This window comes from Nomascus leucogenys, chromosome 2 (genome assembly GCF_006542625.1).
Source record: "Nomascus leucogenys isolate Asia chromosome 2, Asia_NLE_v1, whole genome shotgun sequence".
In the NCBI taxonomy this organism is placed as follows: Eukaryota; Metazoa; Chordata; class Mammalia; order Primates; family Hylobatidae; genus Nomascus; species Nomascus leucogenys.
The window spans coordinates 3,144,670-3,170,567 of record NC_044382.1 but is presented as its reverse complement, the minus strand read 5'-3'; the positions used below and the strand labels follow the sequence as shown (position 1 = coordinate 3,170,567).

General features: G+C 40.7%; 1 protein-coding gene across 6 annotated transcripts in view; it reads left to right on the top strand.

Moving 5' to 3' along the window:
- SFXN1 (sideroflexin 1) overlaps positions 1–25,529 on the top strand; it is a 45,351-nt gene extending 19,822 nt beyond the window's left edge. For 2 of the 6 annotated variants that reach the window (XM_030824918.1, XM_030824907.1), the window contains 9 exons: positions 6,445–6,615; positions 7,815–7,913; positions 9,150–9,225; positions 9,848–9,933; positions 11,200–11,327; positions 14,350–14,399; positions 19,690–19,739; positions 20,145–20,192; positions 24,352–24,814. In XM_030824918.1, the coding sequence (XP_030680778.1) occupies positions 6,445–6,615; positions 7,815–7,913; positions 9,150–9,225; positions 9,848–9,933; positions 11,200–11,327; positions 14,350–14,399; positions 19,690–19,739; positions 20,145–20,192; positions 24,352–24,448 (805 nt within the window). In that variant the 3' untranslated portion in view covers positions 24,449–24,814. Of the gene's footprint in view, positions 1–6,444; positions 6,616–7,814; positions 7,914–9,149; positions 9,226–9,847; positions 9,934–11,199; positions 11,328–14,349; positions 14,400–19,689; positions 19,740–20,144; positions 20,193–24,351 lie in introns of all 6 variants that reach the window. The other 4 variants (XM_030824930.1, XM_030824935.1, XM_003273256.3 and 1 more) reach the window with 3 other exon arrangements.
- Positions 25,530–25,898: the final 369 nt, after the last annotated feature.

Here is a 25,898-nt window from a genome sequence, read left to right as displayed (position 1 = left end):
ACCCGACTTAGAATACCTGAAGCTTGCATGATGTAATTGTACTTATGAAATTACAATACATTTTTCCAAGAATCCCTAAATGTCTCCCTTTTTTTTTTTTCTTTTCACCTTTTTAAAGCATATAGACCCTTAAAGTCTGGGTGGTAAATTGCCTAGGCCTGTTCCAAATTAGCTTTGGGATATTTGTTAGGTTCTGTGCTGATATATACTCTTTTTTTTTTTTTTTTTTTTTTTTGTGATGAGTCTTGCTCTGTTGCCCAGGGTGGATTGCAGTGGCGCACCAGCTCACTGCAACCTCCACCTCCCGGGTTCAAGCAATTCTCCCTGCCTCAGCCTCCCAAGTAGCTGGAATTACAGGCTCCTGCCACCATGCCCAGCTAATTTTCATGTTTTTAGTACAGCTGGTGTTTCACCATGTTGTTGGCCAGGCTGGTTTTGAACTCCTGGACTCAAGTGATCTGCCCACCTCAGCCTCCCAAAGTGCTGGAATTACAGGCATGAGCCACCATGCCTCACCTATATACTTTTATATATATAAATTAGTAAGCCAGTTGTTGAATCAATATGTAAGAAATAACTCAGAGTTTCCTACCTCCCCATCAAGAGATAAATCAGCCATGAGCCTTCAGGGGAGATTAGTTCAAGGGCTAGTTAGGGTTGAAGAGAACATGTTTTAAGTATGACTGCCAATATATAGTTCTAATGGGATACCCACAATGCTATTTGAACAATGCTATAAGAATCAAAAAGAAAGTAATAAAAATGGCTAACATTAAAAAGCAGGACAAAGGTAATTGCAAATAAAAAGTAAGAAATTACAATTCTGGGCAAATAGATCCAAATATTTTGATATTGGTAAAGATATAGTGAGTGCCAAACAGACAGTATTCATGAGCCAGTGGTGTTCCATCAAAATATACAAAGAAAGGATGGTTAGCAATACAAATAGAACTTGATTAAAACACAATCGTAGGGCCGGGTGCAGTGACTCATGCCTGTAATCCCAGCACTTTTTGAGGCTGAGTCAGGTTAGGAGTTCGAGACCAGCCTGGCCAACATGGTGAAACCCTGTCTGTACTAAAAACACAAAAAGTTAGCTGGGTGTGGTGGTGGGCACCTGTAATCCCAGCTACTCGGGAGGCTGAGGCAGGAGAATTGCTTGAACCCAGGTGGCGGAGGTTGTAGTGAGCCGAGATCGTGCCACTGCACTCCAGCTCAGGTGACAAGAGCAAAACTCTGTCTCAGAAAAAAAAAACAACAACAACAATTGCAGTAGGAAATTCTAACATACCTTTTATTATCTTTGATAGATCATCTAATCACATTAGAATTTTTATGCTATTTTAATTCTTTGATCACAAAAATAAAATTACAAAGTAAAAACAATGAGAAAATTAATAAGAAACCTTAAGGAATTGTACTCAGGGGAAAGTTTATAGCTTTACGTATCTCTGTGATTAAACAATAAAACCAACAATGAATGAACTGAGAATCCAGCCTAAGAAATTAGAGAACAACAGAATAATAAGAAAATAGTAAACCCTGCAAGGTGCTTCCTGGGTGCTGGATACTGTTTTAATCATTTCGCATTTACTAATTTAACCCTCACAACCTTTGAAGGTAGAGAATGTTATTTCCATTTTTCAGATTAAGAAACGGAGACATTAACAGAATCCTGCTGCAGTAGGTGGTAGAGCCAGGATTAAAACCCAGACGATCTGACCACAGAGTTCATGCTGTTAACTACTATATACACTGCTTTTCAAAACGGAGAGGGGTGAATTTTAAAAGTCAGAAATTAATTAATAGGGTTAAAAAATAAATGTAAGAAATTGTCCTTTGATAAATCCGGAAAAGGATAAGCCTCTGGTAAGTCTAACCAATCTAAAGAAAACAAATAAAACTCAAAATATATAACAAAAGGAGTAAGAAAGCTACCTAAAAGAGAAATAGAATATAAAAATAAAGCCTACTGTATAACATTTTTGCTAAAGATTTTAAAAATCTTAGTGAAATATATAACATTCTATGAATACAATATATAGATTACCAAAACTGACTCGATCCAAAAGAAGGCAGGGAAAGGGGGAAAAAAAGGAATGAGGAGGAGATGAGACAAACAGAAAACAAATAGCAAGATGGTAATAAAACAAAAATGTTTCCCACAAAAATCTCAAAGGCCAGGTGGCTTTACACAGGTAAAGAAAGAATTTTTTCACAGGAAGAATATCAAACCAGCCAGGCACAGTGGCTCATGCCTGTAATCCCAGCACTTTGGGAGGCTGAGGCGGGCGAATCTCCTGAGGCCAGGAGTTCAAGACCAGCCTGGCCAACATGGTGAAACCCCGTCTCTACTAAAAATACAAAAATTAGCCGAGTGTGGTGGCTCATGCCTGTTATCCCAGCTACTCGGGAGGCTGAGGCAGGAGAATTGCTTATACCCAGGAGGCGGAGGTTGCAGTGAGCCGAGATGGCACCACTGCACTCCAGCCTGGGCGACAGAGTGAGACTCTGTCTCAAGAAAAAAAAAAAAAAAAAAAAAAGATACCAAACCACAAACTCCAGTAGAAAGCAGAAGAGTCAGGAAAGACCATCATTCATGAAGCTACAAATACCCTGATGCAAAACCAGAAAAAGGGATTAGAGGAAAAATGACTAATACCCCTCATAAACATAGACACAAAAATTCTTAACAGAATTTAACAAATCTACCCAGAAAGGGCAGTACCCAAAATAAGCAGAACTCAAGTGGAGTTATGACAAGAATGCAAGATTGGTTTAACATTTAAAACATTTAGTCTATCAGTAGACTAAAACAGAAAACCATATTATCATATCAATAGATGCAGAAAAAGCAGACGAAATCCAACATCCATTCATGATACAGCTGTCAGCAAACTAGGAATAGAAGGGGAAGGTACAGCTACAAAAACCCTACAACTAACATCAACCCTAATGGTGAAAGTATGAGCACGTTCCGCCTAAGACTGGAGGGCAAGGCAATTTCTGCTCTCGTTACTTTTCTTCAGCGTTGTGCTAGAGGTTCTAACTAGGGCAATAAGAGAAAATTTAAACTTTTTTTTTCAAAAAAGACAAAGATGGGAAATGAAAAAGTAAAACTTTCCTTATTCACAGAAAACGTAATCATCTATATAGAAAGAATTTACCAGGCCAGGCACAGTGGCTCATGCCTGTAATCCCAGCACTCTGGGAGGCCAAGGCGGGTGGATCACCTGAGGTCAGGAGTTCAAGACCAGCCTGGCCAACATGGTGAAACTTTGTCTCCACTAAAAATACAAAATTAGCCAGGCCTGGTGGCGCACGCCTGTAATCCCAGCTACTTGGGATGCTGAGGCAGGAGAATCACTTGAACCTGGGAGGTGGAGGTTGCAGTGAGCTGAGATTGCACCATTGTGCAATAGCCTGGGTGACAAGAGCAAAACTCTGTCTCAAAAAAAAAAAAAAAAAGAATTTACAAAAAAACCAACTAGGATAAATGAGTTTAGTAAGGTTACAAGATACAAGATCAATATACAAAAATCAATTTCATTTCTATCTAGTAGCAATTAACAACTGTAATTTTGAAATTTTTTAAATAATACCATTTTCAGTAGCAACAAAAATATTAAGTACTTGGAGATCACTTTAACAAAATATATAAAATGCCTGTACACCAACACACACACACACAAATTACAGAGAAAAAAACAGAGCTTGGGTTTTTTTAAAAATGGAGAGATATACAGTGTTCCTGTATTGGAAGATTCAATATTGTTAAGATGTCATCTCTTCCCAAATTGATGTAAGATTCATTGTAATCATCAAAACCCCAGCAGGCTCTTTTTAGACACTGAAAAGCTACTTCTGACGTTTACATGGAAATACAGGGAGCCTAGAATATTGGAAACGATTTTGAAAAAGAACGAAGCTGAGAAACTCACACTACCTGGTCTTAAGACTGACTGTAAAGCTCTCGTAGTAACGACAGTTTAGCATTGTTGTAAGGAGACACATTTAGATCCATGTAACAGAAGAGAATCCTGAAATAGGCACAAATGTGTATAGTTAACTGATTTTACGTAAAGGAGCCAAGATAATTCAATGAGGAAAGGATACTCTGTTCAATGAATAGTTCTGGAAAAATTAGATTGTTATATAAAAAATGGATCTTGATCCTTAACTCTTCCTATAAACAAAATTTAACTTGAAATGGATAGTAGACCTAAATATACTAGCTAACTCTTCAACTTGTAGAGAAAACGGGAGAAAATCTTTATGACTTTGAGATGGGCAAAAATTTTTTTTTTTTTTTTTTTTTTTTTTTTTGGAGACAGAGTCTCGCTCTGTTGCCCAGGCTGGAGTGCAGTGGCACGATCTCAGCTCACTGCAACCTCCGCCTCCCAGGTTCAAGCTGTTCTCCTGCCTGTGCCTCCTGAGTAGCTGGAATTACAGGCACGTGCCACCACGCCCAGCTAATTTTTTGTATTTTTAATAGAGACAGCGTTTCACCATGTTAGCCAGGATGGTCTCACTCTGTTGCCCAGGCTGGAGTGCAGTAGCACATTCTCGGCTTACTGCAACCTCCGCCCCCCAGGTTCAAGTGATTCTCCTGCCTCAGCCTCCGGAGCAGCTGGGATTACAGGTGCCTGCCACTGCACCTGGCTAATTTCTATATTTTTAGTAGAGACGGGTTTTCACCATGTTGGCCAGGCTGGTCTTGAACTCCTGACCTCGTGATCCACCCACCTTGGCCTCCTGAAGTGCTGGGATTACAGGCGTGAGCCACCACGCCCAGCCTATTAATTTCTTAAGGTTGCCATAACAAATTGCCACCAACTTGAGCCTCACAGTTACAGAGGCTCGAGGTCTGATATCAAGGTGTCAACAGGGCCGTGCTCCCTCTAAGAATCATTCCTTGGGGCTTCCAAGGTTCTAGAGGCTCTAGGAATGTTTTGGTGCACCTTGGCTCATGGGTACATCGCTGTCATCTCTGCCTCCTTCATTACTTGGCCTTTTTCTGTGTCTGATTGCACATGGCCTTCCTATAAGGACACCATTCATTGGATTTAGGGACCACTCTAATCCAGTATGCCATCATCTGAACTAATTGCATCTGCAAAGACCCCATTTCCAAATAGGGTCACATTCTGAGGTAGCAGGTGGATATGAATTTTGGGGGAGACACTGTTCAATCCAGTATAGATTATATAGAAGAATATCTGAAGACACAGAAAAATGTTTACAGTATATTACTGAATAAAGAAGGTGGTTCTAAGCAGCAGGTCTGGTGTGATGCCTTTAAGAAAACACATCACATTTAGATTCTAGAAGAGAGACTGAAAATATACGCATGAAAACATTACCAGTGGAGATGAGTAGGTAAAGACTTGAGTGATTTTAATTGCTCTAATGGATTCCTGTATTTTCTCAATTTTGGGCAATGAATATGTGCTTCTTTGATAAAGGGAAGAAGTAAAGAATGATGTACCTAATTTTTTTTTTTCATCAAGAGTCTTCTGAGGCTGGGCATGGTGGCTCACGCCTGTAACCCAGCACTTTGGAGGCCATGGCAGGCAGATCACCTAAGCCTAAGAGTTCAGAACCAGCCTGGGCAACATGGTGAAATCCTGTGTCTACAAAAAATGCAAAAAAATTAACCAGGCATGGTGGTGCATGCCTATAGTCCCAGCTACTTGGGAAACTGAGGTGGGAGGATCACTTGAGCTCAGCAGTTCAAGGCTGTAGTGAGCTGAGATTGCACTCCAGCCTGGGTGACAGAGTGAGACCCTGTCTTAAAAAAAAAAAAAAAATTCTTCCTGAACTAGCTTTTCATTCTATAGGTACAAAAATGAATTAATATCCTTGATTACCATAACTTTTGTCTAATTGTTTCAAGTATTTTAGAGTTTACAAATTCAAAATACATTATAAAATATGTCACTTAAAGAATATTTCAAAATTGAATGCTTTCCTGTTCCCTATATATAATTTCTTTCCTGGCTTTTCCAAACTACAGATAATTTGAGATGAATAGGTTTGATTTTTTTTTTTTTTTTTTTTTTTTTTTTTGAGAGGGTCTTTCTCCGCCCAGGCTGGAGTACAGTGGTATGATCACTGCTCACTGCAGCCTCAACCTCCTGGGCTCAAGTGATCCTCTTGCCTCAGCCTCCCAGGTAGCTGGGACCACAGGCATTGGCCTGACTAGTTTTTATTTATTTTTATTTTTTTGTAGAGACAGAGTCTCACCATGTTGCTCAGGCTGGTTTTGAACTCCTGGGCTCAAGCAGTCCTCCTGCCTCAGCCTCCCAAAGTGCTGGGATTACAGGTGTAAGCCACCACACCTGGCCAGAGCATAAACTTTTAAAACCTTGTAGCCACTTGTCTCTAGGGCACTGGGTAGATATTTGAAATGAGCAATTGCCATATTATTTGTTGTTTTCTTAGGCAAGGAATTGTTCCTCCTGGTCTTACAGAAAATGAATTGTGGAGAGCAAAGTACATCTATGATTCAGCTTTTCATCCTGACACTGGTGAGAAGATGATTTTGATAGGAAGAATGTCAGCCCAGGTTCCCATGAACATGACCATCACAGGTTGTATGATGACGTTTTACAGGTATGTTATGAATATGTAGCAACGGTGTGTTTACCATTACAGAAGCTCAAAGTATATTTTTGTATGTAAATAATTTTGTTGAAATAAGTATTATTTCATAAATATATGAAGTGACAAACAAGGTAATTAGCTTGATTGAATCGTTCCATAATGTACTTATGAATCAAAACATCATGAACTCCTTTAGTATATACAATAAAAAATAAAATTGAACACAATAAAAAACAAAAAATGGGGTATTATTGATGTAAAAAAAAAGTCATTTCACTTTTAGTTCCATTATGTTTGAATGTTGCTACTCTGGGACTCTTTTTTTTTTTAACCCTTCACCTCTGCTAAATAGCATCTTCTTAGTTGTTCAAGAGGAGGTTGAATTTTTTTTCTAAATCTTAGCCCCAAAAGAGAATGAAGTGGAGAAAGAAAATAAAGAGTCTGCAGGCAAATTCTCCTTTGACTCCATTCACATAGATATAGGTATAGGTATAGGTATAAGTGTAGATATAGGCACATTAAAGGCGTATGTGAGGCCAGGCGTGGTGGCTCACGCTTGTAATCCCAGCACTTTGGGAGGCCGAGGTGGGCGGATCACGAGGTCAGGAGATCGAGACCACGGTGAAACCCCGTCTCTACTAAAAATACAAAAAATTAGCCGGGCGTGGTGGCGGGCGCCTGTAGTCCCAGCTACTCGGAGAGGCTGAGGCAGGAGAATGGCGTGAACCCGGGAGGCGGAGCTTGCAGTGAGCCGAGATCGCACCACTGCCCTCCAGCCTGGGCGACAGAGCGAGACTCCGTCTCAAAAAAAAAAAAAAGGTGTATGTGTAGACATAGACACATAGCATTGCACGTGCTGTTAGGAGGGCCCAGGACCGCTTAGCCTACAAATTGTATCTTTTTTCCCCAAGAGAAGGGATCTGGCATTTATTGAATGTCTATTCTGTACCAGGCTCTCTACAAATTTTATCTTACTTCATCCTCATAGTAACCCTCTGAGCTTGGTGTTATCTGTATCTATGGAACAAGGAAACTGATGATCCCAGAGGATAAAAGCTTGCCCAGCACACAGATCCTAAGCCTGTGGCCTTGTGGCTTTCTCCCTTCCCCAGTACGTCTCCTCTCTGGTTACTGGTGTTCACGTTTTCTGTTCCATGCAGCGGCTGGGCCCAGTGATGGTGGGTATGTGATGGATGGCTCTGTTTTAGGACTACGCCGGCTGTGCTGTTCTGGCAGTGGATTAACCAGTCCTTCAATGCTGTCGTCAATTACACCAACAGAAGTGGAGACGCGCCCCTCACTGTCAAGTAAGGCTACGAGATTTGACCACTGTCTGCAGTTCTCCAACCTTCCTTTTATTAAGTGGTGATACTCTCCTATTTAAAAAAGCATATGTGTACACATTTTTATATTGTTCAGAATATTATGTAGCATCTTTTTTTGTAGCTTTTTTTTTTTTAAGTGTTTCTTTCTCTCTCTCTCTATCAAGAAAACTGTCTTCTTCCAGCCTGCCTTCTCAAACATTACTCATGGCTTTGGAGGTACTGGTAGGATGATACCTCCTTCTCACCCTGGAGCTCATGGCCTTGTAGAACACATGGCAGGCAGCACCGGCCTGGCCTCCAGTAACAGGCTGTTCCCCCATCTACCCTGCCTGAGTCAACAGACACCAACGTTAAAAGTAGAGGAGACAAAGTGTGGTCTCTGCAGAAATCAAGGGGAGACCATGACGGTGTGACCTTTATATCTGATATGTTTTTAAAATAGCTCATCTGTGGAGTCCAAAAGAAAGCAGTGAGTTTAATTTTTTGTCACCCTGTTAAAAAAAAAATAGGCTCACAAGATTAGTTAACCAAAAATGTTCATTAGCATACTTGTATTACACTTGAAAGAAAAGTGTTTCTCTTTTTTATTACTTAAAATTGCTTTTGACAACCCATATTCTTCTACTATTGTTATATGGAACAAAGGATCTTGAAGTCTGCAACCCAGTGGTGTTTATCGCAATTAAAATTTCTTTTAAAAGAAGAGAGAATTGCTTGGGCTTTATAGTTTTTGGACGATAAGACTTAGTATTTTTATGCAGTTCAGATATCATTTTTTAAATGGCAGCACTTCATTTTTGCTTTCAGTGTGTATATTAATATTTTGAGAAATATTTTTAAGCAAATATGCTCCAAACATTTAGCCCAATATGCATTCCCCTGTATTGATAGCTTCCTGCACACAGCTCCCCTCCTTCCCACGAATACAAAGTCTGTATGTTTGTTTATTTATTTATTTTAACCAACTCACTTCAAACAATACATGTCTACTTTTTTGGAGTTATAGTCAAGATACGTGTGAAGAATCCCATTTTTTATGGATCTGCTTGTTTTTTCTCTAGATTCCCCTATTCGTGGAGTGATAGTGAATGTTGTTTTGTAGACTCTTAATTCTGAATCATGCTCTTTTATGTTTCCCTTTTATTTCTTCAAATAATGTTGCACCAGAGTTTCCTGACATGCCCTCGTCGTCTACACGATACCCTTTTTTCTTTTCAGTGAGTTGGGAACAGCTTACGTTTCTGCAACAACTGGTGCTGTAGCAACAGCTCTAGGACTCAATGCATTGACCAAGGTACTCAGATTTTTATTTCCATAATAAAGCTGCTTAATTTGTTATCACCTGTCTGGCTCTAAATCCCTCCATTATTTCTTAAAATAGTTCAAGTCATATGGCTTTCTTGTTATGGTCCTTATCTTCAGCTGCATATTTTAGTTATATCTTACGATAAGTTTGGGAAGAGTTGTCACCAGTGACACCTACCAGGACTGTGGTCCGTGCCTGACTCTGTGTACGAAGTGCTAAATGTTCACCCATCCTGACAGCCCCCCAGAGGCATTGCAGAGGGCAGTGTGCCTCAGGCCACAGCTCTGAAAAGAGGCAAGAGCATCTCTCTCTCTCTCTCTCTCTCTCTCTCTCTCTCTCTCTCTCTCTCCCTCTCTCTCTCTCCACTCCAAAGCCCATACACTCCTCCAACCACACTAAACTATGATACCTTAGAAGCTTGCATGGTCCCAGCACACCCACGTGGGAAATATACAAATACTGCTAGGAAAAGATTTGAAAGTATTCTTGGCCTGAGTTTCTATGCAAATAGGACTCTGCATTTTTCAGAGTTTTCAAGAAGAAATAAGTTATTTCCATTCACTAGTGCAGGAAAAATAAGATAAAGCTTTTGAAATTTTCTCCTCTGCAGCATGTGTCACCACTGATAGGACGTTTTGTTCCCTTTGCTGCCGTAGCTGCTGCTAATTGCATTAATATTCCATTAATGAGGCAAAGGTAAGACGAATATGCACTCTTAGTAGGGACGTGTACTTGACAGGAGAGTCTCTTGTAATAATTAGCTTTGTTGAAACTGCCAAATGTTTGTTTTAATACGTATAGGTGAAATTATATGAGATCTTAGATTTCTTTCAAAATACTCTGGAGTTGGGGATGAGAATGGGCATATTGATAAAACAAGTTTAGCCATGAGTTACTGATTATTGAAGCAGACTGAGGAGTGCGGGGAGGGGGCTGATGCTGGAATAGTCTTTCTGTGTCTGTATAATAAAAAGTTTAAAAGATATATCTCAAGCTTACATTGAGTTGTGCTTGGGTTGGACAAAGTCTATCCAAAGAAAGTTTATTCTCTAAAATAGATTCCTTTTTTTTCCTCCAGAATTTTCTTTTGGGGCTTAAAGTACATTATTCTATATCTTTGGAAGTGTTGTTTTAGAACTGGCAAAAATTAAAGGAGAAGAAAGAACAACAAAAGCATTTTGGAATGGATAACGAAAAACAGGGGTAACGGTAGAAGTTATACTTAGTGTTAGTAAATGTAGTTAATAAACATACAGTAGGGCCATGTGCGAGTGACTGTTTCCATGTCTGCATATTAAGTTTGTTGACTTAATAATGCTGTGTATTGTATCTGTTTCTCATTTGGAAAGTTGCTCAAATTTGCACATGAGCGTAGATTGAAGTTAGCATATCCACCCTTCAAATCGTATTGTTACTGAAAAAGGTACACCCTGTTTTAAAAGTTTACTAGTGTTGTTTTACTTTTATTTCTATCAAAGGAGGATTAAACTTGTCCATGGTATTTAAAAATAGATGTGTCTGCTGGGCGCAGTGGCTCACGCCTGTAATTTCAGCACTTTGGGAGGCCGAGGCGAGTGGATCACCTGAGGTCAGAAGTTCAAGACCAGCCTGGCCAACATGGCAAAACCCTGTCTCTACTAAAAATACAAAAATTGGCCAGCACACTGGCACACGCCTGTAATTCTAGCTACTCGGGAGGCTGAGGCAGGAGAATCGCTTTGAACCTGGGAGGTGGAGGTTGCAGTCAGTGGAGATAGCACCACTACACTCCAGCCTGGGCAACAGAGTGAGACTGTAAAAAAAAAAAAAAAAAGAAAGAAAAAATAGATGTGTCAGTAGCAAAAATGACACTTGAGTGGGTATTTGAATTAAGTAGAGGCTTGATCTTTCCCAACATAGTACTATTTCAAGACGTTTATTGAAGGCATTGGTGGAGCTCTCTGTATGTGTTTTGCTCTGCAGGGAACTCAAAGTTGGCATTCCTGTCACGGATGAGAATGGGAACCGCTTGGGGGAGTCGGCAAACGCTGCGAAACAAGCCATCACGCAAGTTGTCGTGTCCAGAATTCTCATGGCAGCCCCTGGCATGGGTTAGCAGGACTTTGTCATTTATTCCATAAATACAGGTTGAACCAGCATTCATGGATCTGTGAACCAGAAAACAAACACAAATATTGCACCTCTTAGTGGAAATTGTCTTCCAGTGGGGGTGGCAGAAAATAAACAAGTAAATAAAGTATATAGTATGCGCAGTGGTGATGAGGGCAAGGGGGCAAGGGGGCTAGGGCGTGTGGATAGGGCAGCCGGGGAAGAGCACTGGATGGAGGTGTGGGAGTGAGCCAAGTGGGTATCGGTGATGAATATTCTGGCAGAGGGAACCACAGGCAGGAGTTGGCCTGGTGTGTTGCCGGCATTATGGGTGCAGGTGCAGCTGGGGCACAGTGGGAGGGGTGGGGAGCAGTAGGAAGGGAGTCAGGAGGCCACAGACGGCAGAGCGTGGATGGCAGCCCTGGCGTTTCACACTTGGGTTTTAGTCTGAGAGGTAAGAAGCCAGGCAGGGTTTTGAATACAGGATCAGCACAGTCTGACTTAGGTTTTATCTGTGTGACTCTGGGTGGTGGGTTGAGAATAGGCTGAAGGAGAACGAGAACGTTCAGTGGAGGCTGCCTCAGTAATCCAGGCAAGAGGCGGTGATGGGCTGGACCAGGGCCATACAGTGGGAATTTGACCAGAAGGAACTGATGGAGCAAATTGGAATGGTTAGAGCAGGTACTGATAAAATGTGTGCCAAGCAACTACTCAGTTTTCCCTATAGGGACTGGGGTCAGCATGACCAAAAATAGAAAGTCTATATTGTATTTAGTTCTGCTGAGAATCTCTAGTCCACCCTAAGGCTGCTTAGAGCTACCTTCAGACCAGGGGCCTAAAGAAAGTTCTCAGACTGAGAAATCAGAGGGCCTGGGAGTTAGAGTGCTCTTCACAGAAAAAAAACAGAAATTAGTATGTTTAATTTTCATCATCTAAACTGAATGCAAACAGCACTTGGCAATTAAAATGAAGCTCTCCAATGAAGTATACTTCATCAGCTGCCGTCAAGTCATCCATTAATACTTCTTTGCAGTTTTTAAATTCCTTTTGTCACTGTGACTGCTCATCAGCAGGCAAGGAAGAGCAGGCAACAAAAGTTGAAGAAAAGTGCATGAAGGAAAACTTTGAGGAACAGTATATTCACATTCCAGCAAACTGGGGAAAAACTGCTATTATCTGATTTAACACAGGAGTGCCTTCTTGGTGCCCTGTCTGAGGCTAATGTGTTCTGTAGGGGTGGCTGCACAGCCATGGTCCTGAGACATGGGAAAGCATCCCCTGAGTCCAGGGACCAGCACGTTTATCACTAACCTAAGAGGAGGCTATGGGGCCCACCCTGGTGTGCCTACTGAGCCCTGATTTCCAGATTTGCTGAAATCGAGGTTGCAGCTCCAGATTCTGCCCGGGGTTTGTTTTGTTGTTGTCGTCGTTGTTTTTGAGACAGGATATTGCCCTGTCCCTCAGGCTGGAGTGCAGTGCTGTGATCATGGCTCACTGCAGCCTCAACTTCCCTGGGCTCAAGTGATCCTCCTACCTCAGCCTCCCAAGTAGCTGGGACTACAGGCATGCGCCACCACACCCAGCTGATTTTTATATATTTTATAGAAACAGGGTTTTGGCATATTGCCCAATATGTCTAGCACTCCTGGGCTCAAATGATCCACCCACCCCAGCCTCCCAAAATGTGAGGTTTACAATTGTGAACCGCCATGTCCGGCCCTGGGTTTGCTTTTGATTGTGGTCTTTTCTATTTTGAATCGCCTTACTCCTCTTAGAGTTCAGCCAGCCCAGGCGGACAAATCCATTTCTAGTGATTTGGTTATTTTAAACACTATTTAGTCCCCGGAGAAGAAATACAATCTTTCTGTGCTAGTGCAATTTATAAGAGTAATTGACATATTGAAGTAGTGGATATGACAGTTTCGCCTGATGAAAGTTGTCAGCAAATGAACGAATGCTGTCCACCACATACCCAGTGTTTTACATGCATTATTGTATCCAATTTCCTCCATTTTATAGAAAAAGAAAACAGCTGAGGCTCAGAGAAGTTAGGTAACTTCTCCAGGGTCACCCAGCTAGCAAGTGGTCTAGCCCAGCGGTCCCAAACCTTTTTAGCACCAGGGACCCATTTCATGGAAGACAATTTTTTCATGGACCAGGGGTCAGGGGGATGGTTTCAGGATGATTCAAGCACATTAAATGTATTATGCACTTTAGTTCTATTATTATTACATTGTAATATATAATGAAATAATTAGACAACTCACCACCATGTCGAATCAGTGGGAGCCCTGAGCTTGTTTTCCTGCAGCTAGACAGTCCCATCTCGGGGTGATGGGAGACAGTGACAGATCATCAGGCACTAGATTCTCATAAGGAGCGGGCAACCTAGATCCCTTGTATGTGCAGTTCTCAATGGAGTCCAGGCTCCTGTGAGAATGTAATGCGGTGGCTGATCTGACAGGAGGCAGGGCTCAGCCGTAATGCAAGCAATGGGGAGCAGCTGTAAATACAGCTAAAGCTTCATTCATTTGCCTGCTGCCTTCCTCCTGCTGTGCGGCCCTATTCCTAACAGGCTACAGATCCGTACCAGTCCATGGCCCAGAGGTTGGGGCCCCTGGTGTAGCCTGTACGGAAGTAGTTTCTGCCTGACTCCAAGGCAGGATTCTTTACACCGTCCTCCCTGCCATGTGCCCTTTGTTTTATTAATATAGGAAGAAAAAGTTCCTGATATTTTTATTTTTGCCTACTTAAACTTAAAAGTAAAGTTCTTTTCAAGATTATAAAACTTTCTGGCTGGCAGAGGATGTGATATTACTCTTCAAAAATTTAGAAAATCGGAACAGTTTTCAATTTAATGAATTCAAGTGTAATAATTTAAAGAATTGCTACAAACTGTTTTTACTGTGACAGTGGAAATAGCCTAAAAGTTACAGAAGCTTTCTGTCAAATGGTTGAAAAAAAAAAAGTAAGCTGAAAATTGGCATTAAATAAAGATTTAAGTAGATCTATCTTTATTTCCAGCCATCCCTCCATTCATTATGAACACTTTGGAAAAGAAAGCCTTTTTGAAGGTAAGCTGTGGTTCTTTTGTCATTTTCTCAACCCTTTTTATTTCTTTTCAGATTTCAAACTGTACAGACTATTTCCTACCTAAACAGTAAAGAAATTGAAGGCCAGTTTCCTGGGCACTTATGTAAATAAAAAGATGTTCCCAGGAAGATTTTATTTCTAATCTCAGATATTTGAAAAAGCTTTTTGTAAATAAAGACTGCTACTATTGAGAGGTTGTAACTCAGTTACACACACAGTCATCTGTTGGATGCCTGGCTGGGTAAAAATGAAGAGATGATGTGAACTTAGAATGACATGTGTACAAGTAAGTAGTCATCCTATCAGGAATGAAAAAATCATTTGGAGTAGCAGCTTCAGGGGGTCTCAGTTTGGGAACAGTTACCACAGTTCCTCTCAGTGACAAACACTGAACAGAAGACATAGTTGGGCATGTTGCATAAGTTTCTTGCTGTGACAGATGGAAATTTCTGTAGATGTACCCTGGCATTTTCTCATGCGAAGGAGCTGGCAAATGATAAAAGCAGTTAGCCCCATCTTAGCCCACCATTGCCGCATTGTTCCAGGCTGTTACACAATGACAAGATGATTAACTATTGTGTTCTCCCCACTTTCATCTTAAGTTGTGGTTTTTTTAGCTTTGCTTGATATTGTACCCTTTGATCATCATTTGGAAGTGTGCCGCCATGCCTACTCTTCCCACCGAAGCCCCCTACCTGCCCCACTCCCCACGTGGAAGGGCCCACTGGTTTCAGAACCCCATTGTGAAGGTCCAGAGAGATGATCAGGACAGCTCATGGCTCAGTCCTGGCACCTCACTGGCTACAAGGGGTCCTGGTTGTAGCTGTACTCCTTCAGACCTCAATGAGAGATACTGCTCTGAAAAAGTAATGGCTAAATACCATTAAGGTACCCATACATACCTACCATTTCCCAAGTTCACGGTTGCTGGTATATGTCAGTGTTGCATTTCACCCATGTAGAGAGGACCATAGGACAGAAATGATAGTATAGTCATTGCTAAAATAGACACAGAGGCAGCTTATATTAAAATCCCTACTTTTCCACAATCAAAACACTTTCACACTGTATTGCGAAGGCGGGCTTCACCATGCCTCTTCCGCAAAGGCTGAAGAGGTCACTTCCTTGGCAGCTCATGATGCCCATGCGGTGGTGTTCACCTTGGTTGGCCTTCCTCTTGTTCCCATTGCCCCAGGGCCAGGTGTGCCTCCTCTGCAAGGAGGTACTTATCTGGGCTTTTACCTTAGAAATGACCAGACTCCTCCGCAAACATGAAACTAATTGAACATTCTGGGCTTTTTTAAACGGTGATGCTTGGGGAGCATTCAGCATGACTCATCCATCCCCCCACGCCTTATCTCTCCCCAAGTGGAGAGCTGGAAAAAAGGCGTCAGCTGTGGGCAGGTGACTCACGGAAATTTTTGCAGTAAACCAAAAAGTTCACCGCCTAAAATCTGGTGCTTCTGTGAACAGTTTTCTTGAAGAATAGTTCCTGTTGTCTCTTTAAACTTGGGTCATTCTTGATGGCACTTTCGTTGGGAGTGAAATTGATATGGTTTGGGTCCTATGCTAGTTCTTATTCCTTAAGTTGTAATTCTTTTATATTCTCTTTTATAAAAGTAGACTGCTGTGTCTACTCAGTAGGCTTTCAGGACTGCTAATTGAATGGGAATGTAACGTTTATTTGTTCATTCATGTTTTTTTCAGCAGCCCTTTGCTGAATGCTTGTTTATGCCAAGCAATATGGTAGACAACTAGAGTCCCAGAAAGAGGATATGACCCCTGCTCTCAGGGAGCATGTAGCATGGTATGGGGAAGAGGCGCAAGACACATTGTTAAAATACACAGTGTTTAAAGTTTGGGGCACAGAGGGAGCGCATAGGAGGTATCTTACGCAACTGGTGTAGGTGAGCAGAGACTTCTTTGATGAGGACTGGCTGAGGGCCACATGCTCTACAGAAGCTCGGCAAGTACACAGAGCATGAATTGTTGGAGATTTGTGGATGGTTAGGTTGGCTGGGATGTAGGCAACGTGTAAGGAATTGACTACACCATATGTAAAAATTAGCTCTCAGTGGTTCATAGAATCTAAATGTAAAAGTCTACAACTATAAAACTTCTAGAAGAAAATACAATAGAACACTAGGGCTAGGCAAAGACTTATTAGACTGCACACAAAAAGCACAGTCCATAAAAGAAAAATTGATAAATTGGACTTCGTCGGATTTTTAAAATTCTGTTCTTTAAAACAATATGGAAAATGAAAAGAGAAGAAACAGCATGGGAAAAAATGTTTACAGGGCATGTATGTGATAAAGGACTTGTGTCCAGAATACATAAAGGACCCTCAACACTTAAGCTGGGCAAAAGGTTTGAACAGACACTCTACCAAGTACATACAGTTCTCAAGCACCTAAAAAATGCTTAGTATCTTTAGTGGTTGGGAAATCTAAATTAAAACCACAGGAGCTGCCACTAAACGCCTATTAGAATGTCAAAAACTAAAAAGATTGATCATAGCAAGTGTTGGTGAGGAAATGGAAGAACTGAAACCCTCCCCACTGCTGGTAAGAATTAATGTGGTACAGTCATGTGAGAAAATAGTGAGGCAGCTTCTTACAAAGTTAAACAGATGCTGCCCTATGATCCAGCCATTTCCTTCCTAGATCTTTACCTAGGAAAAATAGAAGCACGTGTCCATAAAAGACAAATGTTCATAGCAGCTTTATTTGTAATAGCCAAAAACTAGAAACAGCTCAAATGCCAATAAAAGGAAAATGGATAAATAAATACCTTGTGAATACAAGGGAATACTTAGCAATAAAAAGTAACAAACTAGTGCTACACACAACATGAAGGAGTCTCAAAGTAATTACACAAAAGAATAGATACTGTATGTCGAGTCCTAGAAAATGCAAACTAATATCTAGTGACAGAAAGATGAGAGGTTGCCATATAATGGGATGCAGGGTTTATGGAAGAGGGAGGAACTGCAAAGCAGTACAAGGAGCAAGAAAAACATTCGGGGTGGTGAATAGTTTCATTATTTTGATTGTGCTTATGGCTTCACAGCCACATATGTATGTCAGAACTTACACACATTAAATATGGGCAGTTGTATGTCAATAAAGCTATTAGGAAAAGATCACTGGGGAGAAAGAATTTAGAGTCATTAACTTTTGAGGGGGTTTTTTGCTTTTTTTTTTTTTTTTTTTGAGACCGAGTCTTGCTCTGTCACCAGGCTGGAGTGCAATGACACAACCTCAGCTCACTGCAAACTCCGCTTCCCGGGTTCAAGTGATTCTCCTGCCTCAGCCTCCCGAGTAGCTGGAACTACAGGCATGTACCACCATGCCTGGCTAATTTTTGTATTTTTAAGAGAGACGGGGTTTCATCATGTTAGCCCGGATGGTCTCGATCTCTTGACCTTGTGATCTGCCTGCCTCAGCCTCCCAAAGTGTTGGGATTACAGGCATGAGCCACCATACCCAGCCTAACTTTTGAGCTTTTTACTTCATTGAATATATATATGTACATATATATATATATATATACACACACACACATACACACACACATATATATGTATTTATATATCTTTTAAACGTACAATTACTCTCTTTAATTCGTTTGGACTTTTCATCTAAACATCCTCTGTTTGCACAGTTCTGTTAGGTAAGATATGTTCCTACCTTGAGAAATGTTGTGAATATCTAGTGAAACACCAAACATCCTCAGCTGACTAATGTAGTATCAGACTCTAGTTGTGAGGTAGGGGTGAATAAGGCAGGATGGGGTGCTGGGGTAGGAGCTGGAAGAAGACATGGCATCAGGTTGGGTTTTGCAGGATACTGAAATTGTCTAGGAGCCTTGTCTGTGTGAGGAGCCTTTCCATCAAAACCCTCTGCATGAGCCACAGTCAGCACGTAGTTTGCACATGCCCACCTCCAAGGTGGCACACAGCTGCTCTCTTTTGGGTAACAGGTTAGCCCAGTTTGCTGCAGACCAGAGTCTACTTACAATGAGGAGGCTGCTCTCACAGGGTCAAGTTCATCCATGCACAGGCTCTCACTAAGTACTATGTTTACTCTCCCATCACCAAATCTGTCCCGGCCCAGATGTCACCTGGCTAGGAAGTGCTGGGGAGTATTTAGCATCTCCTTATGACAATCCTTCATCATCAAACAGAGACAGTTGCCAAAGATAGTGTTTTCCTTTTCATTCTATCTTTTGAGGAGAGGGGCCCCTCTGTGTAACCTGTGAGGACCAGTTTCCTTGATGATGCTTCTCCCTTCCTCTCTAATGCATCCCTTTCCCCCCTTATGCCAACCCTCCTGATGAACCTTTTCTCCAGAGTAGTCTCTTTGGGGACAAGGGTACGCCTCCCGTGCACGTTGTCTTCTAACAGCTTGTGTTGACTCCTCACTAAGCTGGCTGATTTCATTACAACCAGCTCACACCTTGGTTGCAGTGATTTCTGTGGCCTTATTTATATAACCATATATCTCATCACTCTTTATATTGTGTATTTAAGTACCACTCCGTTTTTAAAACTAAAAATCTAACAGCATTTATTCTCCAGAAGACCAACCAACTTGTTCATTTCCATTAAAAAAAAAGTGTGACTAGCAAGAATGTTTTATGCCAGAAATAGTTTTAACCATACTGACAGCAACTAAAACCAACAATGATGAGGTGCAAAGTAGGGTGAGGGATGGTAAGCATTTGTTGGGTTTCTGATATGTTCCAGCCACCATACTAGGTGCTTTATGAATGTGATCTGGCATATCTTCATCCACACGCTTTTAGGAAGCTATTAATGATGTTCATTTTGTACCATAACAAGGAAACGGAAGCTTGGAGAGGCTAGGCTCTGCCTGTGGTTCCCCACAGTCGGGAACTAACTGGAAGGGTGGAGACTTGAGACCTTGGCACCAGGCTATCCTACCTCCCCAGCCAGGGGATTCATTAGAATTAAATGGCAGCTACTTCTCCACCTCCATTATATACCCAAGCAGTGGTCAGATTAAATGGGCGACTGGGGGAAAAAATAGAAGCTACTTGATCTTTGCGTGTGTGCTGATTTACAGGTCAAAGAAGGCTACAGGAAGTTAGGCTAACACCCTTGTTGCAGCGTTTCCCCCAAATTTCACTAACCACATTCTATCTGGATCTTGAAATGTGGCGAGAGGTTCCTTCCAGTTAATCAGAAGAAATTGCCTCCAAGACCCTATATAAAAAGTATTCAAAGTCATTTATTTCTCAATACAGAGGTTCCCATGGATGAGTGCACCCATTCAAGTTGGGTTAGTTGGCTTCTGGTGAGTAGAAATTACTTTTACATAATTAATTTCTTTTTAAAATATAAATACACAGCGTATGAAAGGTGACTGGGTAATATGGGATATAAATTTTGAAAATGAGGCCATCTCAGAACGTCTGGAATGCATGGCCCCAAATAATTAAATAGAAGTAAACTGTCTTTAGAGAAACCTACAACATGGGGGGCTATTCGTGTGATTCTTTTTTAAATTGTTATCTCTGTGACTTTTTCATTATTTTGGCAATCCTAGGTAATAAAACTTACACAAACAGGACTTATTTTTGTTAGACAACACAGAACGTAATGCTCTGAAGAAAGAAGGGATTGTTATAAAAGTAAAATAGAAAAATAAGCTGAAAAATTAACCATTTAAAATGGTCTTTTTTTTTGTATTTTTTTTAAGTTTGGTGTTTGCTACACCCCTGTGTTGTGCCCTGTTTCCTCAGAAAAGGTATGTATTTGTTATTCTTCAGAATAATCATGAGTTTTAATCCTAAAAACCAATTGAAGGCACAGGTGCCATTATTCCATTTCATTGGCAGGGAAGTTGAGACTCAAAAGATACTGAAGCCAGGATCCCTTAAAAGGAAGGGATGGAGGCAGAAATCAAACCCACATCTGTCTAATTTCAGATGTACCCAGCTCTTTTCTACCCCCTTCCATTAAATTTGAAAATGCTTTATTCTTTTGTAAGAATCAGATTAACTCTGATGCAAATTTGCTTTTATGAAAATTTAAAATATGGTCCAATCCACTGGCAAATGCATCTGTAATACAGATATGATAGGATGCAAGTTCCACCTCCAGGGACAGCAATTATATGCACTTAGCTTAGGTGGTTGGTATATTTGCTTCCCTTCTTCCCACTTACTTTTTTGCCTTAAAAGCTTTCTTGTGCATGCCTTTCATCGCAAACTGCCCTTGAATCCTGCTTTTGATGTGAGAACAGGACTAACTGGCATTAAGTCGGCATTTTCTACATCAGGTCTCCAGCCTGCTCTTGACCTGACACCAACACACAAAGCAGCGGCATTTTGTTGTCTGTCATTTTCTGTAAGTGTTACCAGGCCCCTTGCCTTGGTAATACCCTCTCCTTTGTGGGCCAGTAGGTCCCGAACATACGGTCTTTAATCCCCTAGCCTTGCAGAGTTGGTTTTGGATGAGGTGTTCTGTTCTAGAACAATGCTGTCAGATCCCTCTACCTGATCTTGAACTCCACCTTGTATCTGCTCTCCCACTCTGTCTCCGACCCTGCTGTTCTTGAATAGAAATTTAAGCCTCGTGGACGGGAGCCCTTCATCACCTTGGGGCCTACTGAGGAGCCTGCCTTGAAGAGGGCAGGACCTTCAGAACTTGCTCTGGGAGCCTGATTCAGATGAATTTCCTCATCTCTACAGTGGGATAATGATACGTGTTTAATTGTACAAACGCCAGAGTCTCAGCTCAACCTGAGAAGGTCCATTTCTGTAGTATGTGGCTTATGAACACTGGTGTTCAGCAGCTGACCTTGATTTAGCAATTTAGACTTTGAGCACATAAAATGCCAAGGGGTGTGCCTGATACCAAGGAAACACCTAAGAAATGTAGCTGTAATTATTTTCAGATTGAAAGGATTTTAGATTTGAAAACCTGTAGAGAAACTTTCTACTTTGGCCTTGATTTTCTTTGAGTGCTGCGAGAAAAAAAAATATAGTCTAACATTTACTTTTTATGATTCATTTAAACTCTAGGGGTAGAAATGAAAAGCTTTCTGTAACTACTAGTGTCCTTAGGTCAAGGCCCTCAGAGAGCGTGTGGTTTTACATTTGGGAAACCAATCCTCTTTGGTTTCACTGTATTTTAAAAGAGCTTCTCACTCTGCTTTGTTGTTTACACATTGTTTGTATGTTTGGCTTCTTGAGGTCTCTGGCTCCTCAGTTTTTCCTTGGCTCGTAACATAGTATCCTCATTGATCCAAGCATGCCCCTGTTTTGCTTATTTTTATTTTACTTATACTAATAATATAATTAATATCCACAAATTCAGTGCCCAATGAGGCAGGAGAAGCGCTGGAACCCAGTAGGCAGAGGCTGTGGTGAGCCAAGATCACGCTACTGCATTCCAACCTGGGCAACAGTGCGAGATTCCGTCTCAAAAAAAAAAAATATATATATATATATATATATATCTCCAATAAGTTACATCTTATAGGCTCCTCCCAACCTGTGTCCCTGCCTCCCCTGCAGATTTAACCACTATGCTGAATTTCATGCTCTTGCAGTTTATATTTGTGTATATATCTTTGTCTTAGGAACTTTTTAGACAAGGGTGTCACACTGTCATAAGATGTATAGTCTTCTAGTACTTGTTCTTTTTATTCAGTATCAGAACTAAGATTCATCTACATTATTGCATGTACCTATAGTCCATTCATTGTTATTGTTGTATAGTAGTGCATTGTATGAATGCACCACAGTTTCCCGTCTCCTATGTGAACAAGTGATAATGAAAACATTCTTTATTAACATTTTTGAGAAGCAGCAAATGTGTTGCTTTGAGAGATATTTATAGCTTTAAATGTTTATATTGTGAAGAATAGGTGAAAATCAATGCACTAAAAGTCCCAACTTAAAAAAAAAAGCACAAAAGAATAAACATCAGAAAAGAAGGAAGGAAGGAGATTAAGATCAGAAATCAATAAAATAAATAACAGAGTAGAGGATCAACAAAGTGAAAACTTGGTTCTTTGAAAATAGAAACAAAATAGACAGTTGTCTGGTGAGATTAATCAAAACAAAAAGAAAGAGAAAAGCACAAATAATATGAATGAAAAAGAGGTATAACTGTAGATTCAGCAGTGATTAAAAATAATATCAACATTATACCAACAGATTTGAAAACAGGCAAAATAGACAAATTTCTGGAAAAAATATTAGCAAAGCTGAAAAATTAGAAAGTCAGAATAGGCCAGATAGTCATTAAGGAAGCTGAAGCAGCATTTAATCTTCCTCCTACAAAGAAAACACAAGAAACAGGTAGTTTTACAGGCAAGTTTCTCCCAACTGTCAAGAAACAGATTATTCCAATTTTAAACAAACTCTCCTGGAAGATAAAAAAGAGAATACTCCCCATCATCCACCAAGGTTTGAATAACTTTAATTCCAAGATCAGACTTGGGCCTTTAACATACGTTCACAGTAATTACAGATACTTAGGGATCAATGGCAAAACAGAAAGACCAAGAGGTGGCGTAACAGGGCTTTGGGATCAAGAAAGATCTGCCTTCAACATCCCAGTTGCACCTCAGGTTTCCTTATCTGTGCAATTATAATACTGGACTTCTAGAGTTTTCATAAGGATTAAAATGCATAATGTCTGGCCCAGCAAATGAGCAATAAGTCATAGCCATTATCATTACCATCATCAGTGTCATCATCATCATTTAAAATTACTCAAAGGCCCATTACACAAACAATAGCCATCATGGGATTTTTTTTCCTACCTTTTTTCTGTATTCGTAATTTTTAATATTTGTTTTGCATATTTTAAATATAAACTTATATCCTGACTTTTAACCTTACAGTCTATCACATGTCAACTATATTAATCAATTTTTTGATTGTTTTTTAGAGACAGGGTCTCACTCTCTTGCCCAGGCTGGAGTGCAGTGGCACAGTCATAGCTCACCACAGCCTTGAACTTCTGGGCTCAAGCAATCCTCATGCCTCAGCATCCTGAGTAGCTGGGGCCACAGGCATACACCAACACACCTGTCTTATTTTTTATTTTTATAGATAGAAAAATTTGGGTCTCACTAGGTTGCCCAGGCTGGTCTCAAACTCCTGGCCTCAAGAAATCCTCCTGCTTCAGCCTCACAAAGCTCTGAGATTACAGGTGTGAGCCACTGCGCCCAGCCTCAGATATTTTTTTTAAACTAATTACATATCAAAATATTAGCAGTTTTTCTGGTAGGTATTCTGGACAATTTTTCTTTATACTTTAATGAGTGTGTGTTTCTCTTAAAGAAGAAGCTTTAATATATATACACCCATAATACCTTCAAATACGTTTTTAATCACTTAAAGACTAACAGTGGTTATCTCTCAGTGGGATTATGAATGTTTTGGGGGGTTTTTTTGTACATTTTAGTATTTTCTGAAATTTTTTTAATAAGCATGTATTATATACAGTAAACGAAAGCACATTAATGTAGGCAAATTATCAGTGTTATTTCACTGACTGCATATCTCTTTTTTTATCAATGGTGAACATTGCAAATGATTGATACGTTTTTCTTAGGAAGTGGCATTGCCACAAATGGTTTTTCCAACACCAGCAGGGTCTGAGAGTGTCATCACCATACACTCTTGCCAGCAATAAGAGATTTCACCTTTTAATAATATGAGAGGGAAAAGTTGGGTGTTGGATTCTCCAATGCATTTCTTTCATTATGAGTGACATTTTTCTGAAAGGAACATGATCTCGTTTTCTAGCTGCATGAAGCATTTCTCCAACAAGACCCACTGTACCAGTCCTGGGATCTCCACACCTGTGCCTTCTCCCTGCACTTTCTAGGTCCTGATTCTCACCTCTGTCTGTGTAATAACCCTGTCATTTCTCCCTTATCCCAGTTCCATGTCTGTGACAAGCTTGGAGGCCGAGTTGCAAGCTAAGATCCAAGAGAGCCACCCTGAATTGCGACGTGTGTACTTTAATAAGGGACTGTAAAGCAGGGAGGAGACCTCTGCAGCTCATTCTGCCACTGCAAAGCTGGTGTAGCCTTGCTGGTGAGAAAAATCCTGTTCACCCTGGGTTCTCCCAGTTACAGAAACCTTTTAAAGATCCACATTAGCCTTTTAGAATAAAGCTGCTACTTTAACAGAGCACCTGGCGTGGGCCAAGTGCCTGATACTTCCTTACATGGAATCACGTTATGATTTATAGAAATACCCTTCTTGTAGCTTTTATAGTCATTGTTTTTCAAAGACAATATACCAGGCCTCACCCCGAGTTTTAAAAAAAGCACTGGTAGACATAGAATAGGTGCTCAGTATATGGTCAGTAAATGTTCTATTGATTATCAATCCGTGAAAAGAGAAATCTGTTTAAAATACTGAATTTTCATCTCACTCCTATTGCAAATCAAGGAGATCTCAGCAGTGAACTGGGAAAATACAAAAGCTCTGGGCTAATCTATAAAAACTTACCCCAAAATATTAAGAGCAGTTTGCTTCTAGTTTGGGGACTGTGCTGGCCCAATGAAGGTGATGAAGTTTTTGTATTTGGAGGGTAAAAGCTCCTTCACACCCCTTCCAAAAGTCAGTCACAGACCTCTGCAACATGCCTTCCCCTCTGGGTCATTATATACATTCAGATCGTGGGTGGATTGCCTTGGTTGACTTTTAATTTACTGTTTCATGTTCTTATAAAGATGATAATCTTACCTTGCAGTTATTGACTTTATATTCAGTTATTTACATCAAATAATGAAATAACTGAAATGTACAAATGTCAAATTTTGGAAGTATATTCAATACCCATGCTGTATGAGTGGGCTGAATCCAGTTCATTGGTTTTTTTGGTAAGAAGTGAGACTACAGTTCCAGCTACCTACATGTCTTTTCTTGTCATCCTTATAGATCTCTTTGGCTTTCAAAGATACAGCGATAATGTGTATATGAATCAGTCACAGTGAATTTTACTTGAATATTGTATGTTGCATTCCACTTCATTTGAAAATAATGAAACCATGTACCACTGTTTACATCATCTGTAGTGATTTCACAGATAATATATTTAATATAACAGATTATGTTTCAAGTCTGTAGATGTTTAACGTCATAGACAGTCGGCCCTCTGTATCCGTGAGCTCTACATCTGTGAATTCAACCAAGTTTGGATGGAAAATATTTTTTAAAAAGATAAAAAATAGCCGGGCGCGGTGGCTCACGCTTGTAATCCCAGCACTTTGGGAGGCCGAGGCGGGCGGATCACGAGGTCAGGAGATCGAGACCACGGTGAAACCCCGTCTCTACTAAAAATACAAAAAATTAGCCGGGTGTGGTGGCGGGCGCCTGTAGTCCCAGCTACTCGGAGAGGCTGAGGCAGGAGAATGGCGTGAACCCGGGAGGCAGAGCTTGCAGTGAGCTGAGATCGCGCCACTGCACTCCAGCCTGGG